The following is a 17,000-nucleotide window of genomic DNA, read 5'->3' as shown; positions in this document are numbered from 1 at the left end:
TCATAGTAGTAGAGGGTTTGGGACTCATCCCACCAAAAGCTCTGGGAGAGCAGCATGTCTCGCGATGGAAGACCCACATCAGTTTCTTCTCCTTACTCCAGGCTCCTCCATCACAGAAACTGCCAGTCCTCTACCTCATGGATTCCATCGTCAAGAACGTGGGAGGGGCCTATCTGCCTGAGTTTGCTAAAAACCTACCTTTAATATTCTCCTCTGTGTTTGCACAGGTATGCACAGTTTCAGATAAATTCTGCAATCTCAGCAGCAGTTGTTCCTGGCAGGACATACATGTTTTCCATTTGTGGTTTTCTTGTTCTGCTGCCCTATCTTCAATGCTTTAAGAAGCGACGGGCATAAACTTGAAGGCAGGAAGGTCCACCTGAACTTGGGGAAGCACTCACTTACTGAGAGGGTGACTGAGCACTGGGATGGGGTGCCCAGAGCAGTTGTGAAGCCTCCTTCCCTTTTGCCCTCCAATAGTTTTGTTACTGGGCTGGTTTTTTTCCCCACAGAATTGGGCAAGGAAAATGAGACTTTTGCTAGGGAAATAGTTGAAAGAAAGTTTTCAGAGAATGGTGATGTGCAATAAAACCTTCAAATAGCCTTGAAACAACAAGTCCACATTCGAGCTCCTGTTCCTCAGTCTGTGGGTATAGATGTATGACCTGCACTGCTTACAAGTTCTGTGGAGCAAGGTGTTAAAATGGCAGACTGCTCCTAGAGACAGCAAATAGATGAAATCTTTAGTTCTACAGAAAAGACCAAGAAATTGTTTTCTATTCCCTTAACAAGCCCTACAATTGTCTGATTGTTTCAGGTGGATGCAAAGACTAAGAAATGTTTATTCCAATTACGCTCTACATGGAACGGTCTTTTTCCTGTGAACAAACTACTTGTACTTGATATTAAAGTCCACGTGTTAGATCCAGCTTGGCCAATTAAACCCCTGCCTGCAAACCTGGACTTTCACAGCATCCTTGCAAAATACAAGCGCCCAAAGAAATCAGTAAGTTTGTATGCCTGCTGCGTGAGCAGACGGTGATACATGCAGTTGTCATTGTCTGCTGCTGTCTGACAATTTAGCACGTTAATAATGAAGTATCTGACCTTTGTACACGGGCAAGAGGATTTTCTGAGCTGAGACTATGGGATAGGTTGGGGTTTTAGATTTCAAAACGCTCTTCCAGACTGTGGAACTATTACAAAGTTCTTGGGGTTTTGCTTTTCACTTCTCTCCAAAATGATGCCTGCCGATGACCCCCATCTTCCATCTCTTCTTGTCGCTCACAGCAAGCCAGGCTACTTCAAATATATTTGCTCTTACAGGAGAAGGAAGCCCAATTGTTGGAAGTAAAATCAGTTTCCTCATTAGCTCAAGCTGGTTTGATGCCACCATCAGAAGACAGTGCTTAAGCTGTGCTGTCTTACAGTCATAACTGAGAGCCTCCCTATGTTTGATAGCTAATTATACCAAAATAAAGAACCTCTAAAGTGTAGAAATACGGAAATTAAATCAGATGCTGGGCAGCTTAGTTGCCTTGAGCACGTGGAATATGTAGAGAAACTGATGCTGTAATAAGAACATGTGCCTGGGTGATGTATTTTGCAGTACTGACTTTGTATTACTGATTTTGCAGGAACATGAAAGCGCAACATCTGAATCCGAAAGAAAAGTGATGACGACAGAGAAATCAGAAAACCAGAGTCTAAGTCCAAGTGCAAAACAGTCCCCATGTTCGCAGGCGAGCAGTTCACGCAAGAGGAGATGTGGGAGTTTATCTCCTACTTCATCACCTCCTAAAACAAGGAAGGTATGCCAGATAGGCCCTAAGCAGCCTCATCTTGAAGAAGGCTTATGCAGTCCTTTGTGGACCCTGCATTCTTACACAAACAATACTTCAATGCTGATTTCTGCAGGTTTCTTTTGTGCCTGATCAACCTGGGCCTGAAGATCAAGGTCAACAGAATTTCCCACATGCCAGATGTGGTGCTCAGAACCCTGAGGGAGCTGTGGAAAATCCATGATGCTGTCCATGACACGACTCTTTAAACCAACCGAGGGGGCTTTTTGTTGTTGTTCTGCTTTCTTCTTCTTTGTTACAATTTGATTCTTTCTGTAAAAAAAAAAATTAAACTAACTTGTTCGAATGAAATAGACTGAAATCCTGAAATGAAACCATGGAAAAGTGAAAGGAGAGGGAAAAGGAGAGGGAAAAGGAGAGGGAAGAGGAGAGGGAAGAGGAGAGGGAAGAGGAGAGGGAAGAGGAGAGGGAAGAGGAGAGGGAAGAGGAGAGGGAAGAGGAGAGGGAAGAGGAGAGGGAAGAGGAGAGGGAAAAATGAAATAACATGGTGAAATAATGAAAATAAATAGTAAAATGAAAAAAGCGAGGGAAGGAGGGAGGGGAGCACGCACCGCAGGCAAGGAAGGAAGGAAGGAAGAAATAAACGAAAGAAACAAAGGAAAACAGAAAGAAAGAGAAAGAAATTCCCACTGAGGCAAAGGCTGCAGTAGGAGGATACCATTGCTCCTCAGAAGAATGAATCCATCTCACACAGCCAAAGTGAAACCAGGCTTCCCACCGCCATCCTTCTTCGGACTTCTTAAATTCATTCCCACTTGAACCAGATATTTAAAAGAATGGGAAGTGGAAAGTGCTTATTGTTGCTGCTGGCTTTTTTGGAAAGGCTGTTACATCACACAATGCCATTGTAAGTCTGCAATAAAAGCAACAGCAATGAAAAGGGTGAAGAGGTTGGGTTGCATAGGAACGTTCCAGCCTGCATCCATTTTTAAGTGAATGCATTCATTTCAGACCTTATGTGATTTGCTTTCAAATCCGATGAAAGGGGCTTTCCCAAAGAAGCCCTATCAGTAACTGGAAGAAGCACCTCAGTTTTATAACAAACTCACTCTATTGTCCTCTACATTTTGCCTGTATTTCCTAGAAGATAATCCTATGTTAAGGTAACATTAAAACAAAAATCAGCAGAACATATAAAGCAAACAACACTCCCTGATTTCTCTGCTCTTCCCTCAGAGGACAATGTCTATTAGAACAAGAAGGGGAAAACCCCTACAGACATTCTATTGTTACTCATGCTATTTTATTTGATTACATGCATCTGTCTCTAACATTCAAATCTCCTTTTGGTTTAGGTGCTAAAGGTAGCAATGCCCAAAACCAAGGTTGCTTGGCATTTTCTATTTTAGCTAATTTAGTTAATGCCAAGCTTAGGTAGTGCTTAGGTTAAGCTTCGATCTGTGCTGATGATGTGTGTGGAGCGTGAAGCTGAGATGGGATCAGAGGAGGTCCCGTAAGTCAGCGGTTAGTCAAATGGTGCTCGATATCATGAGCAAGAGAATGCAGAGACTCAGCTGCGCCATGAGGGAAAGTCTCTTTAACACATGCCCATTTTCTATAAAGCACAAAAATAACAAATAGCAATAATTATTATTATAATTAATTTATTACTAATTAATATCATAAATAATTATTATTCATGCTATATGAAACATAATGAAAAGTTGTTTCATTTTTATTTAGCAAGATGTTACACTCTCAGCAAATGAACACATCTGTGTGCAGAACATCTGCTCCACGTAAGTGTAACCTGACAGTATGGAATGGCATCTCACCCCAGCCACTGTAATGGATTCTTAAAGAGACCATTGCCATGTTATGTATCCTCAGCCCATTGTGACTCTTTATGTAAGAGTCTACTGGGAATGATATGATGTCACAAAAGTAAAACCAGCCAGATGATAATTGTTTAATACTACTTTATCGTGTGAATAAAGCTGAGCTGTGCCACAAGAACTGGAAGTTCTGGACTATGTAAGAGAACATGCTGCAAAGGGGACAGTATCATCCAGTTTACCAATAACACAAGTGTCCCCATGAAAAGAAGGGCTAGGTGGAACGGGACCTTCCTTCACAGGCAGCATCAAGAGTTGTATTAGTATTATTCTTAGGACTCACCACGCTCATGTGATTGTAGAGTGACATTGGAAGGGGGTTTGTAGAAGGTGCTGAAACACAGTACAGTGCTTGGAACTCAGTAACTGTACTGAGTTCCCCCAGCATGCTCAGCTGAGTCACAGACCACTGGAAGAGCTCAGCCAGCTCTTTTTGGACTCCTGGTTGAAAGTTAGCAAATCGAGCTCGCTCAGCTAGAAATGAAACAGATGCTAGTATAGCTGGTGCAGTCTATGTGGCCCCGGACATCCGTATTAACTGTCATCCATCCCATGTTCATTGACATCCACCACGAAAGCTGACCCTGTGGCGATGGCAGAGCAGAGCCGCGCACGGCAACATCGCCACATCAGCAGCCAAGCCAAGCGCTGGTGAGGCCACACAGTCCCAGCTGAGGGCCTGGCGGAAAGACCGGATTGCACGAGGAAGCCAGTAAAGGTCGGGGCGAGAGGGAAGGGTGTAGGGAGAGGCAGAGCAGTTGAGGAGCAGCGGAGGAGGGAAGCGCCAGCAGAGTCAGGACACTGGTGCAAGAAGGGGGCTTTAGCCCAGGAGCCAAGCAGAGGAAGATGGTCCTAGGCAGCCAGAGGCTGCTGCTCTGACGGACGAGCCAATCATGGGCTGAGCAGAGGGTCGCCGGCCAATCAGCGCGCAGTGAGGGAACAAGATGAGGTTTCCAAGGCAACGGGCCCCATCCTCACAATAAACTCACTGGGTGCGAGGGAGGCTTCTGTTGTGCCCCCGCGGCGTTAGGGCATCGAAAGCTCTCGGTCTGTGGGTTGTGTCCTGGTGCAGACCCATTCAGAGCAGCATGTTGGCCCCAGAGAGCAGCAGGGGCAACGGCAAGGCCTGGAAAGACGTGAAACGCACGTACCAGTCATTGCTGGTGCAGCTGACACGCAATAGCAAGCGACGCATCAATGTCCTGAGCATCCTGGCCGAGAAGAACATGAGCTTCACCAAGGACATTGTGTGCCTCATTGAGGCGCAGATCACCAAGGTTTTTATATGCCACTGACTACTACTCGTACCCATACTGCTGGAGGGACCAGCTGGGGCACCAGGCATGGGTGGCCTTAGGGGCTAGGAGGAAGGGCACAGGGGAGATGGAGTGCTGAGGAGCACAGGACGAGACAGGCAGCACGAGGCACAGGGTTCGCAGGAGGAGGAGGAATGTAGAAGGGACAAGGAGAGACAGTAAAGTGGGCAGGGGACTCCCAGGAGGGCCAGGGCCCTCCCCCCTGTTCATAGTAGTAGAGGGTTTGGGACTCATCCCACCAAAAGCTCTGGGAGAGCAGCATGTCTCGCGATGGAAGACCCACATCAGTTTCTTCTCCTTACTCCAGGCTCCTCCATCACAGAAACTGCCAGTCCTCTACCTCATGGATTCCATCGTCAAGAACGTGGGAGGGGCCTATCTGCCTGAATTTGCTAAAAACCTACCTTTAATATTCTCCTCTGTGTTTGCACAGGTATGCACAGTTTCAGATAAATTCTGCAATCTCAGCAGCAGTTGTTCCTGGCAGGACATACATGTTTTCCATTTGTGGTTTTCTTGTTCCGCTGCCCTATCTTCAATGCTTTAAGAAGCGACGGGCATAAACTCGAAGGCAGGAAGGTCCACCTGAACTTGGGGAAGCACTCACTTACTGAGAGGGTGACTGAGCACTGGGATGGGGTGCCCAGAGCAGTTGTGAAGCCTCCTTCCCTTTTGCCCTCCAATAGTTTTGTTACTGGGCTGGTTTTTTTCCCCACAGAATTGGGCAAGGAAAATGAGACCTTTGCTAAGGAAATAGTTGAAAGAAAGTTTTCAGAGAATGGTGATGTGCAATAAAACCTTCAAATAGCCTTGAAACAACAAGTCCACATTCGAGCTCCTGTTCCTCAGTCTGTGGGTATAGATGTATGACCTGCACTGCTTACAAGTTCTGTGGAGCAAGGTGTTAAAATGGCAGACTGCTCCTAGAGACAGCAAACAGATGAAATCTTTAGTTCTACAGAAAAGACCAAGAAATTGTTTTCTATTCCCTTAACAAGCCCTACAATTGTCTGATTGTTTCAGGTGGATGCAAAGACTAAGAAATGTTTATTCCAATTACGCTCTACATGGAACGGTCTTTTTCCTGTGAACAAACTACTTGTACTTGATATTAAAGTCCACGTGTTAGATCCAGCTTGGCCAATTAAACCCCTGCCTGCAAACCTGGACTTTCACAGCATCCTTGCAAAATACAAGCGCCCAAAGAAATCAGTAAGTTTGTATGCCTGCTGCGTGAGCAGACGGTGATGCATGCAGTTGTCATTGTCTGCTGCTGTCTGACAATTTAGCACGTTAATAATGAAGTATCTGACCTTTGTACACGGGCAAGAGGATTTTCTGAGCTGAGACTATGGGATAGGTTGGGGTTTTAGATTTCAAAACGCTCTTCCAGACTGTGGAACTATTACAAAGTTCTTGGGGTTTTGCTTTTCACTTCTCTCCAAAATGATGCCTGCCGATGACCCCCATCTTCCATCTCTTCGTGTCGCTCACAGCAAGCCAGGCTACTTCAAATATATTTGCTCTTACAGGAGAAGGAAGCCCAATTGTTGGAAGTAAAATCAGTTTCCTCATTAGCTCAAGCTGGTTTGATGCCACCATCAGAAGACAGTGCTTAAGCTCTGCTGTCTTACAGTCATAACTGAGAGCCTCCCTATGTTTGATAGCTAATTATACCAAAATAAAGAACCTCTAAAGTGTAGAAATACGGAAATTAAATCAGATGCTGGGCAGCTTAGATGCCTTGAGCACGTGGAATATGTAGAGAAACTGATGCTGTAATAAGAACATGTGCCTGGATGATGTATTTTGCAGTACTGACTTTGTATTACTGATTTTGCAGGAACATGAAAGCGCAACATCTGAATCCGAAAGAAAAGTGATGACGACAGAGAAATCAGAAAACCAGAGTCTAAGTCCAAGTGCAAAACAGTCCCCATGTTCGCAGGCGAGCAGTTCACGCAAGAGGAGATGTGGGAGTTTATCTCCTACTTCATCACCTCCTAAAACAAGGAAGGTATGCCAGATAGGCCCTAAGCAGCCTCATCTTGAAGAAGGCTTATGCAGTCCTTTGTGGACCCTGCATTCTTACACAAACAATACTTCAATGCTGATTTCTGCAGGTTTCTTTTGTGCCTGATCAACCTGGGCCTGAAGATCAAGGTCAACAGAATTTCCCACATGCCAGATGTGGTGCTCAGAACCCTGAGGGAGCGGTGGAAAATCCATGATGCTGTCCATGACACGACTCTTTAAACCAACCGAGGGGGCTTTTTGTTGTTGTTCTGCTTTCTTCTTCTTTGTTACAATTTGATTCTTTCTGTTAAAAAAAAAAAAAAAAACTAACTTGTTCAAATGAAATAGACTGAAATCCTGAAATGAAACCATGGAAAAGTGAAAGGAGAGGGAAAAGGAGAGGGAAGAGGAGAGGGAAGAGGAGAGGGAAAGATGAAATAACATGGTGAAATAATGAAAATAAATAGTAAAATGAAAAAAGCGAGGGAAGGAGGGAGGGGAGCACGCACCGCAGGCAAGGAAGGAAGGAAGGAAGAAATAAACGAAAGAAACAAAGGAAAACAGAAAAAAAGAGAAAGAAATTCCCACTGAGGCAAAGGCTGCAGTAGGAGGATACCATTGCTCCTCAGAAGAATGAATCCATCTCACACAGCCAAAGTGAAACCAGGCTTCCCACCGCCATCCTTCTTCGGACTTCTTAAATTCATTCCCACTTGAACCAGATATTTAAAAGAATGGGAAGTGGAAAGTGCTTATTGTTGCTGCTGGCTTTTTTGGAAAGGCTGTTACATCACACAATGCCATTGTAAGTCTGCAATAAAAGCAACAGCAATGAAAAGGGTGAAGAGGCTGGGTTGCATAGGAACGTTCCAGCCTGCATCCATTTTTAAGTGAACGCATTCATTTCAGACCTTATGTGATTTGCTTTCAAATCCGATGAAAGGGGCTTTCCCAAAGAAGCCCTATCAGTAACTGGAAGAAGCACCTCAGTTTTATAACAAACTCACTCTATTGTCCTCTACATTTTGCCTGTATTTCCTAGAAGATAATCCTATGTTAAGGTAACATTAAAACAAAAATCAGCAGAACATATAAAGCAAACAACACTCCCTGATTTCTCTGCTCTTCCCTCAGAGGACAATGTCTATTAGAACAAGAAGGGGAAAACCCCTACAGACATTCTATTGTTACTCATGCTATTTTATTTGATTACATGCATCTGTCTCTAACATTCAAATCTCCTTTTGGTTTAGGTGCTAAAGGTAGCAATGCCCAAAACCAAGGTTGCTTGGCATTTTCTATTTTAGCTAATTTAGTTAATGCCAAGCTTAGTTAGTGCTTAGGTTAAGCTTCGATCTGTGCTGATGATGTGTGTGGAGCGTGAAGCTGAGATGGGATCAGAGGAGGTCCCGTAAGTCAGCGGTTAGTCAAATGGTGCTCGATATCATGAGCAAGAGAATGCAGAGACTCAGCTGCGCCATGAGGGAAAGTCTCTTTAACACATGCCCATTGTCTATTTATTGAGCTGCAAACAGTGACAGCCTAGTAAAGTAGTAATACTGTAATGTAGTATACCGTAATACAGTATATTACGGTAGAAATACTGTAATGTAGTAGTAATGCTGTAGAAGGAACTTTATTATACACACGTTCAAGCAAAACTACTCGTGACATTTTCTGGTTTTGAAGTGCCTGATTTTTATGACTTCCAAAGTTTGGGGTTTGAAGGCAAGGGAGTAAAAACCTTGCAGTTTAATTTGCTCGAATACTTGGCACCCAGTGCTTTACAGTCACTGGATTCACTTCTTTATAGCAATATTTTCAATCTTAAAGTCTATTCATACACTTGATTTAATAACTAATATTTGATATATAAATAACAGTGACTGCCAAGAAGCTGAAAATATCATTGGTATGATCCCAATTCCTTCCCAGAATTAGCTCCCAGAAATAAGTCTGTCGCAAGAATTGCTGTTTCAGGCTTATTCAAAGCAAAATGAAACATCAGGTTTATTGTTTTTAGACAAGGAAAGTAAGACCAGTCTATAAAGTTTAAACAAATCACATTCTATGTTATATTTTCTTTTGGCACACTTTCAAAGCTCCAAAATGTTTCTTGGTTTATCCTCAAAAAGCTTGGAAAAGCTTTCTGAGGCAAGCAGAATTTGCAAATACCTTAAGGCATTACCTGGCTTTTTGGTAAAGAAAGTCTCGTTTTACTTTTTCCACATTCATAATCACTTGGACGTAATGCATCCTCAGACACAGCACTGCAAAGAAACTGCACTTCTGTAACCTAAATTATTGAGTAACTCAAGTTTAAGGCATTACCAAGTTATGTGTCATGTTCCCAGCATTTGGAAATGGACATACTTGTATGCGTTCCACTGAACCGGGCCATCCACAGGCCCATTCCTCACCCTGGCATCCAGAGTTAACATTACACTTCTGGTTTATTTAGTTGAGGTGGCAGATGAACTCTGTTGCTGCAGCCATCCTAACGGTAACAGTACTAGTTAGTCATCCTGTACACTTCCCTTCATCCAGCCCTAGGCAGGGGAGCTCACGCATCTGCTTAGAAGTAGCTGCAAAAAGCAAAGAAAGAAAGGAAAAAAACATAGTTGAATGTACAAACTCCCATATACGTGCATTGGTTGCTCCTGTACATGCATGACTATGGAAACTAGTTAAAAATCCATTCAAAGATTTGTTTTTATCCAAATAGAGGTTTCCCGTCACCAGGACAATCAAGTCAGGGGTTCACAGAGTTGAGGCAGTCGCGTTTAAATCTGGAGCTGCTCTCTAGTGGCCAGGTTTGGTTCGCTCCCCCTCTGCCGAGAAGCACTGCTCAATCTCAAGTGTGCCAAGTGGGTCAGGTTCAGAAGCTGGTCAGTTCTGGTTCCTCCTGACACTCTGGACACCAAGTTCTGGAATCCAAATGAAGAGGGTATTAATGGAATACCACACTTTTCCCATTTGATGAAGACTGGGGAGCTGAAGAGGCTTCTGCCAGTTCTCCAGCTCCATTTGCTGGTTTGTGTCTGTGCTGTTTTGTGTAGTTTACACAGCAGCAAAGGAAAATGTTTCCCTACGGAGATGGGGAGAAAATCTTCCAGGCATTTTCACTCGCTCAGCCACTGATGATTATGATGCCCTTTAGAGAGACAGGATTGCAATTCCCGTCTCTGCAATCCACAGCATCTCTAGGGGCACTGAACAGGCTACTCTTACCAGGTGAGGATGGTGAGGAGGCGTCTCTTCCAGGGAAGCTCGCAGATCCAAACTGCTGAGCATGGGGTTGCTGCTAGAGATGAGATTTTTCCAGCCAGCCAGGCAGTGCTGTGAAGAGACAGGAGTGCTGCATTGCAGTGCTTTACCCTTTTTAATCCATTGTGGCCTGTTAGTTCTACACAATAACTTCTGCGCAGGGAGGTTTAAGCAAGTAATTAATTTGGACTAGCAGGATAGAGAAGAAATCTCTAATGAAGCAGAACCGCACAGGCGTCCCCTCTTCCACCTTCCACTAATTATTTCTAAACCCATCTCCTGCTGTGTGAATCAGTCAAACGGCCTCTCTGAACCCATCTCCACTTGTCCAGTTCCCTAAACCTCAAAATCAGGCTTCTTCCTACGTCTTCCCTGGAAACGTCTAGGCCAGGGCTAGGTCTGATTACTAATACTGCCTGCAGCATTGCCTTGTGGCTGGAACACAAGACCAACTCTACTTAATACAAGTTTTAAACCCACCCTTGCCACTACTGATTCTGCCTGGCCCATGTGCAATACACTGCGAATACTTCACAGAAACTTGTCTTTGAGACTCCCTAACATCTGTGGAAAGAAACACAGGCACTCTTAAGGTCTGGGCCATCGTGTTGAAATGTCAATGCCTGAAATAAGTCAGCTGAATCATGCCTCAGAAGTATACAGCTCCATATGGCACTTTTTCTCAGTGTCATATACTTTATGTCAGTTGCACAAAGGTTTGAACTCGGAAGCACACACCACTGGTTTTCCTTGCTATCTCAGTGACACAGATCAGAACTTTTAGTGGAAGCCCTGCCAGGGGGATGAGTCCCAGATTCTCCTTCCTTCTTGTGCTGTACAACAATGTACAACCGAGGCTGTGCCATCAGTATCAATAAGAAGACAGCAACTTACCGAAGGTAACGCTAGGCTGTCTTCTGGTTCAAAGCTCTTCCTCCGATGGGCTTTGTGCTTGTAGGCAGGCATAAGGGTAGACCTGGGAATGCTGACCCTGCAGCCACAGAATGGAAGTCATTGCCTACACTTTCCACAAGTCAAAGGAAATTTGCATACCTGCCCCACTCAGAACCCAAGGGTCTAATCCCAAAGCGAACCAAGTGAAACAGTTTTGGATTAGAGCGTTAGACACTTAACATGTACAGAATTCAGATTCTGGAGCAAATTCAGACAAAACATGCATTTCTCACTGACTTCAAAACCGTTTCTGCTTACGGAAAAGATCAGTGAGAAGTTTTCAAGCAAGAGAGAGAGAACAGCAACCACGAACAGAGCAATGTGGCACTGTAATCCCCCTCACATCATCAGCTTCTTCTTCCCTACAGTTTCCTTGAATTCTGAATATCACAAAGCAGTAATTCTTAGTTACCTGACATAGGCTGGCTCTCCCAGTTTCTCTGGAGGCCAGTGAGTACGTGGGATCTTACACACGGGGCAGGCAGACTCTGAATCCACAGGGACAGGGAAGAGGCGCTGGTTTAAGCGGTAACAGTAAACACCTGCCACAGAGTAACACACCATCATGGCAGTTATTGCTGCCATTAGGAATAGCTAAACAATAGCTATTGCTATCGTTTGTCAGAAGGCTTCTCAATCCACTCAACAAAGCCGTCTTTCACCAGGGTCACACACGCATGCTACAGAAAGAGCTGCTTTTCCTGAAATATCTTTTGCATTTCCTGTCCCCAAATAAGTTCCTAAAAAACAAAACCAGAACTTCAACCTCCCCAACATCGGCCAATTACAAGAAACCCTGACAAAGTAAGATGACACTGACAGAGAGGGGATCCTTAGGAGACTCAAGTATCTTTGGAGGAGGAAACTGAATGTGGTTTAGAAGCTGCACCTAAAAATAACACATTCTTCCCTGCCTTGCACGATGCAGGGCTTCCTCAGAATGACAGGCAAAGTCTGCTCAGTTGTCTGTTCACAGAAATTAGATTAGGAGGAAATACGATCTTACACTTATGGGAACTGGTTATCGCATCTGGTTCTCGTTCAGGATCTACGTAGTCCAGAGCCCTGGGCCTAAAGAATATGCAAACAAATCAGTGTCAGGGGGCAGGCTCTCTGAACAGCCCTACCTTTTCAAAACACGCATCTCCGACTGGGAGGGAAATAAAGTTCTACAAAGCCACCCTTACCATTTCCCACTACAGTCAGACTCTACTCCTCCTTTCTCTAAAGAGACACATTGCTGCTTCAGCCCTTCCCGCGCACCCACTTACTCTGGGCGCTGCTCATGAACACATTCTTCTCTATTGACCTGTCGGAACTCGTGCAGCTCAGCAAAGTACTGGTCAGATTTTTCTGCTGCTGAAGGGCTTGTATCAAGGAGTCCTGAGAGTGCCAAGGAAAGAGAAAAGGTCAAGGATTTACCACACATGGAGAAGCACCCACGCAAACCTCACACAAAACAGCCAAAGCAAAGCTCTCAAGCACCGAAATGAATACTAAGAAAAACACGCCATCGTGTCAAGCCAGAGATTTACTGCGTGATTTGGGTCCATTACTGCATTCATTCATTTCAGTTACTTGGTATCCCCTCTGACCTCACTCAGCTTTGACATTTGCTGCCTGGCTTCCCATTCCACTGCCACATCACCATTCCAGGGATGCACTGGACAAGGAATGGCATCTGACAAAACTGCAGCTCCTCTGCTGAGACCTTCTACATGGGCTCTAGGGCTGCAGTTCTGCCGCACCTAAACTTAGAGTGGCCGTAAACTGTGCTTGAACTTGTCATATTACAACATACTGAGAGCTTCGCTTCACGTTTAGGACTCACCTGCAATCCAGTCGTAGCCTAGGAAAGGACACACAGACCAGGTGCTCACAGGTAGGGTATATTCTTCAGCGTCAGGCTCAAAAGTGATGTGACCAGCTTCATTCTGGGAAGAAAACAATCCATAAGACAACTAGCAGACATTCAAAGATACAGCTTAGGAGACAGCTGTTCAAAGGGGACAGCTGTGGCTTACTTTGTGGCTGGATTCTATCTATTCTTCTACCAGTAGCAGCCCTTTGTTTTCTCAAGTCACCAAACAGAAAGAGGAGGCAGGCGACTTGCCTAAGGAAAGGCAGAATTTGTCAGGGCCTTAAACAAAATCCTCCCTGCATCACACAGCCCTAACATCAGGCCACCTCTGCTGGCCTGGAGGAAGATCACAGCCATAACCTGCCCTCCACACCTATGGAAACAAGCTATGTGGCAGCAGCACCACGCCAGGCTGTTCTTCCCGAGAGGCGAATCACATACACAGAGGACAAGGAGTCTCACAGTGAAGTGCTGCAGTCTTCAGTTCAAGGGCTGAAGAAAGTAGGGCCTGAACAAACTGCCGCAAGCCCCCAGCTGCTACGGCTGGGAACAGCTCTGACCCCAGCTTCCAATTTGCATGGTGAGAACAGAGCAAGCAATGTTCTCCTGAGCCTTTCCCTCCCATCCTTCTGTTGACTGATGAAAATAAGCAAAAACCCCATTTACCTTTGACTCTTGGGACTGAGATGTCAGCAAGACTGATTCATGAACTACAGGCTCTCTAACAACCACATGCTGCTTGCTGGTCTCTTCACCTTGGCTGCTGCTCAGTGATGAGGCCAGACCACCCTCAACTTGCTTCTTCTCATGGAAGCCATCTAGCAGAGTGGACTGCTTTCTGTTCACCCCATGTCCCAGAGGGAAGGATGCTTTCTCTGGACTTCCTTGAGCATAGCCACCCCTCTCCACTTCAGAGGTTTCTCTACCACAGGTAATGACTGCAGTCACTGGCACAACATTCTTCTCTTTCCCAGGAAAGCTGGAATCCAAACCTACTGCTTCCTGCATCTTCGCTTGCTGTTGCTGTACCCCCCTGTCACTGCTGCTGTGTTTAAGACATGAACAGAGGGCTGCTCTGGCTGCGCAAGCTCCAGGTTCCACAGACACCAACACTGCAGGGTCAGCTGTAGGCTCCACAGCATCAGTTGGATTTGTCTTCTGTAAGGAGAGAGATTCTTATACCACATGGCATCATTCAGATTACACACACCTTTTGCTAGGACACTTCACTCAGTAACAGAAAATCAACCTCTCGCTCTAGTCTGCTCACCCCCTCATATTCCTGTGGGGAAAAAAAGCAAACCCCTATAGAATTCATGAGACATTATTTAAGTGCCTGGAGAAGATAAGGAAGGGATCCACTTCCAGACAAATGCAGCTCTTCCCAAGTTGAGGAACACTTAAACTTTCAGCCTTTGTGCTTCGAAGAAATAAAAAGATGATGTTCCACAAAGTTCATTCCTATCTTAGATTAAGAAACCTCCATTCCTTGGGCAGGAACTGATTGATCTCTGACCCCTTTGCAAGAACACGGTGGAGACCACAGGATAAGCAACAAACAGCTGTTTTTCTGTCTCCATGTTCTACATTCTACTTCCTACCAGCTCCTCCGAGTCCATCTGCCTCCCTCCTTTAGAGCATCACTCCATAGACAGAGCTGCTGTCTTTCAGAGAAGGTCCATTTGCTTCCCAGCACTTCTGGCACAGACACAACACATACCCTTCTTGTGGGCAAGGGGACAGAGCTTTCAGGAGCTGTTCTGCTATCAAGAGATGCCTTGCTGGGAAGCCTTTTTCTGATCTCTTCCTGCTTCATTCTGAGCCTTTGCAGAAGGTCCTGGTTGGCCTCACGCAGCCTCTGCAGGTGCTCTGTCTCCATCCTGTGAAGACGTTTCACTCTAAACTCAGAGGAAGGGTGAACAACATCAATGGAAGCATGAAGGGAAGGAGCAGTCCCAGGAGAAACCACTTGCAGGGGACTTCTTATGAAAACCACAAACAGCTGCTGGATCACTGGGAGTGTTGATCACTGCTCCTGAGAAACCAGCCAGTCTCAAAGCTCTTTATGCTAAGGACTAGCACCCCTGCATACTTCCCTCAGATGGACTGGCAAATAGTTCGCACCCAAAACCTTGCAGCTGACTGAGCAGAGACAAGAGACTCTCACAAACACTAAACCTGAAAAAACTCACATCACAAAGCTAAATAAAAGGCATTTGATTCAGAGGCCGACATTTAGAACAGCCTTATTCTGCTTGAATGTGCTTTACAAGCCTCCAAATTTACACTGGGATACCAGCAGGATGCTCAGAAGTTCAAAATACAACTAAGGAATAGGAATGTATTTACTACATCCAAAAGAAATATTGAGTCCAAACTGTCCTCCACTTCTGGAAGGAAGACTCCAAAAGGCTCAATTATGACTCAGGACTAGGGCTCAGGCCATTACTGGGAGAGGGGGAAGAAAAAGACAGATGATTGATAGATAGATAGATAGATAGATAGATAGATAGATAGATAGACAGATAGAAAGACAGAAAGAAAGACAGATAGAAAGACAGAAAGACAGAAAGATAAACAGTAAGATAATAGATAGATAAAGATATACAGACAGACAGACAGAAAGATAGATACATATTTAGTTTGAGGGGTAAGCTGTCACACTGTTCAACATGGTGACACCACCACCACCTCCTCTAAATTAGCAGAAAGCGCTGGTTTAATTAAGAAAGTTAAAACTACCCCTTCCCCCTCCCCCCCCCCCCCCATTGCTTTTGCCTGGAGTAATCAATTATATCCTCAAGACGACTCCGTGCTTCTCCAGGACCTTATGTCCCAAAGGATCCCTAAACCCTTCTCCAAAATTCATCCCATTTGTTTCTGGGCCTGCTGCCTCGGCAACTGGACATGAGGAAATAAATGCAAGTCCTGTACAGCAGCACCGGTTGGAACGAAGCGCAGTGCTAACAATAAAACTACAATACATATATTTTATATATATATTTTATATATATTTATAGCGAGAGATCACCGAATCCGCGTGAGAAGGAGCTTAACTTCCCGCAGCTAAAAGGAACCGGCGGCTGTCCCCGGAGCCAAGACTCCCACCGCCGCCGTACCGGACTGAAGAGAGCCGGCTCCCGAACGGAGCTTCCCGGAGCTGCTCCTGCGCACACGCGCTGCAACGGGGGGCGGCCCCGGGCACCGCCAGCCTCCCCTTCCCTCGCCAGGCCCGGCCGCCGCACAGAGCCGCTGAACCCCCCCCGTGCAGCGCTGCGCGGAGCCCGAGTCTCGCCGGGCCGAGCGGCCCCGGAGCTGCGGGCGCTCCGACTCCGCCGTCCCGGGCCCACCTCCGCGCACCGCCGGGGCTCCCTGGCCTGCTCCAGCCGCCGCCGGGACGCCCCAGGGCGGCCACGGCCACGGCTCGGCCGCTCCAGCCGCCCCCTCCGCGCCTGGGCCCGCCCCTTGGCTGCCGGCCTGCGCGGAAAGGCTGCGCCGGGGCAAGGCGGAACCGAGCCGCGGCTCCGGCCCAGCTCCTGCGGGGCGAGGAGGGGACCGCGCAGCCCAGCGCCCCCCGCAGCCAAACGAGAGCGGGTCTGAAATCCACGCCCGGAAGCGGCCCGCGCAGCACAAGCACAGGAGCAGGGGCTGCGGTGGAAGGGGCCTTAAACCCCGTCCAGTTCCAACCCAAGGCCCTGTGCCCGGCCTGGCCTTGAGCACTGCAGGGATGGGGCAGCCGGGAACCAGCCGAGAGCAGCCACTGAGCGTGACTTCGGGCGCTCGGCACAGTGTTTGCTGACCGTGATGATACAGGGTCAATGAAATGTACAATGGTTATCAAAATCGCTTTGTAAATCCATAGAAAGAACGTGGATAGCTCTGCCATAAA

General features: G+C 46.2%; 1 protein-coding gene across 4 annotated transcripts; it reads right to left on the bottom strand.

The window, feature by feature from the left end:
- Window positions 1-1,597: 1,597 nt before the first annotated feature.
- LOC136022666 (migration and invasion-inhibitory protein-like) lies at window positions 1,598-16,554 on the bottom strand. Of its 4 annotated transcripts, none has more exons than XM_065696267.1 (14): window positions 16,231-16,554; window positions 14,832-15,009; window positions 13,778-14,269; window positions 13,082-13,184; window positions 12,522-12,633; window positions 12,257-12,321; window positions 11,663-11,792; window positions 11,191-11,287; window positions 10,261-10,368; window positions 7,646-9,956; window positions 5,418-7,333; window positions 4,687-4,823; window positions 2,521-2,715; window positions 1,598-2,114 (listed from the first exon to the last, which is right to left on the bottom strand). In XM_065696267.1, the coding sequence occupies exons 2-10, from the start codon at window positions 14,988-14,990 to the stop codon at window positions 9,813-9,815; spliced, it is 1,410 nt and encodes a 469-aa protein (XP_065552339.1). In that variant the 5' UTR covers window positions 14,991-15,009; window positions 16,231-16,554; the 3' UTR covers window positions 1,598-2,114; window positions 2,521-2,715; window positions 4,687-4,823; window positions 5,418-7,333; window positions 7,646-9,812. The 4 variants fall into 4 exon arrangements, with proteins under 4 accessions (XP_065552339.1, XP_065552342.1, XP_065552340.1 ...); XM_065696270.1 differs by having other exon boundaries at window positions 7,646-9,614; XM_065696268.1 differs by having other exon boundaries at window positions 16,462-16,543.
- Between the last annotated feature and the right edge of the window lie 446 nt (window positions 16,555-17,000).

This window comes from Lathamus discolor, chromosome 16 (genome assembly GCF_037157495.1).
Source record: "Lathamus discolor isolate bLatDis1 chromosome 16, bLatDis1.hap1, whole genome shotgun sequence".
Lineage (NCBI taxonomy): Eukaryota > Metazoa > Chordata > Aves > Psittaciformes > Psittacidae > Lathamus > Lathamus discolor.
Note: the sequence above shows the minus strand (reverse complement) of the source record. Positions and strands in the feature narration are given on the sequence as shown.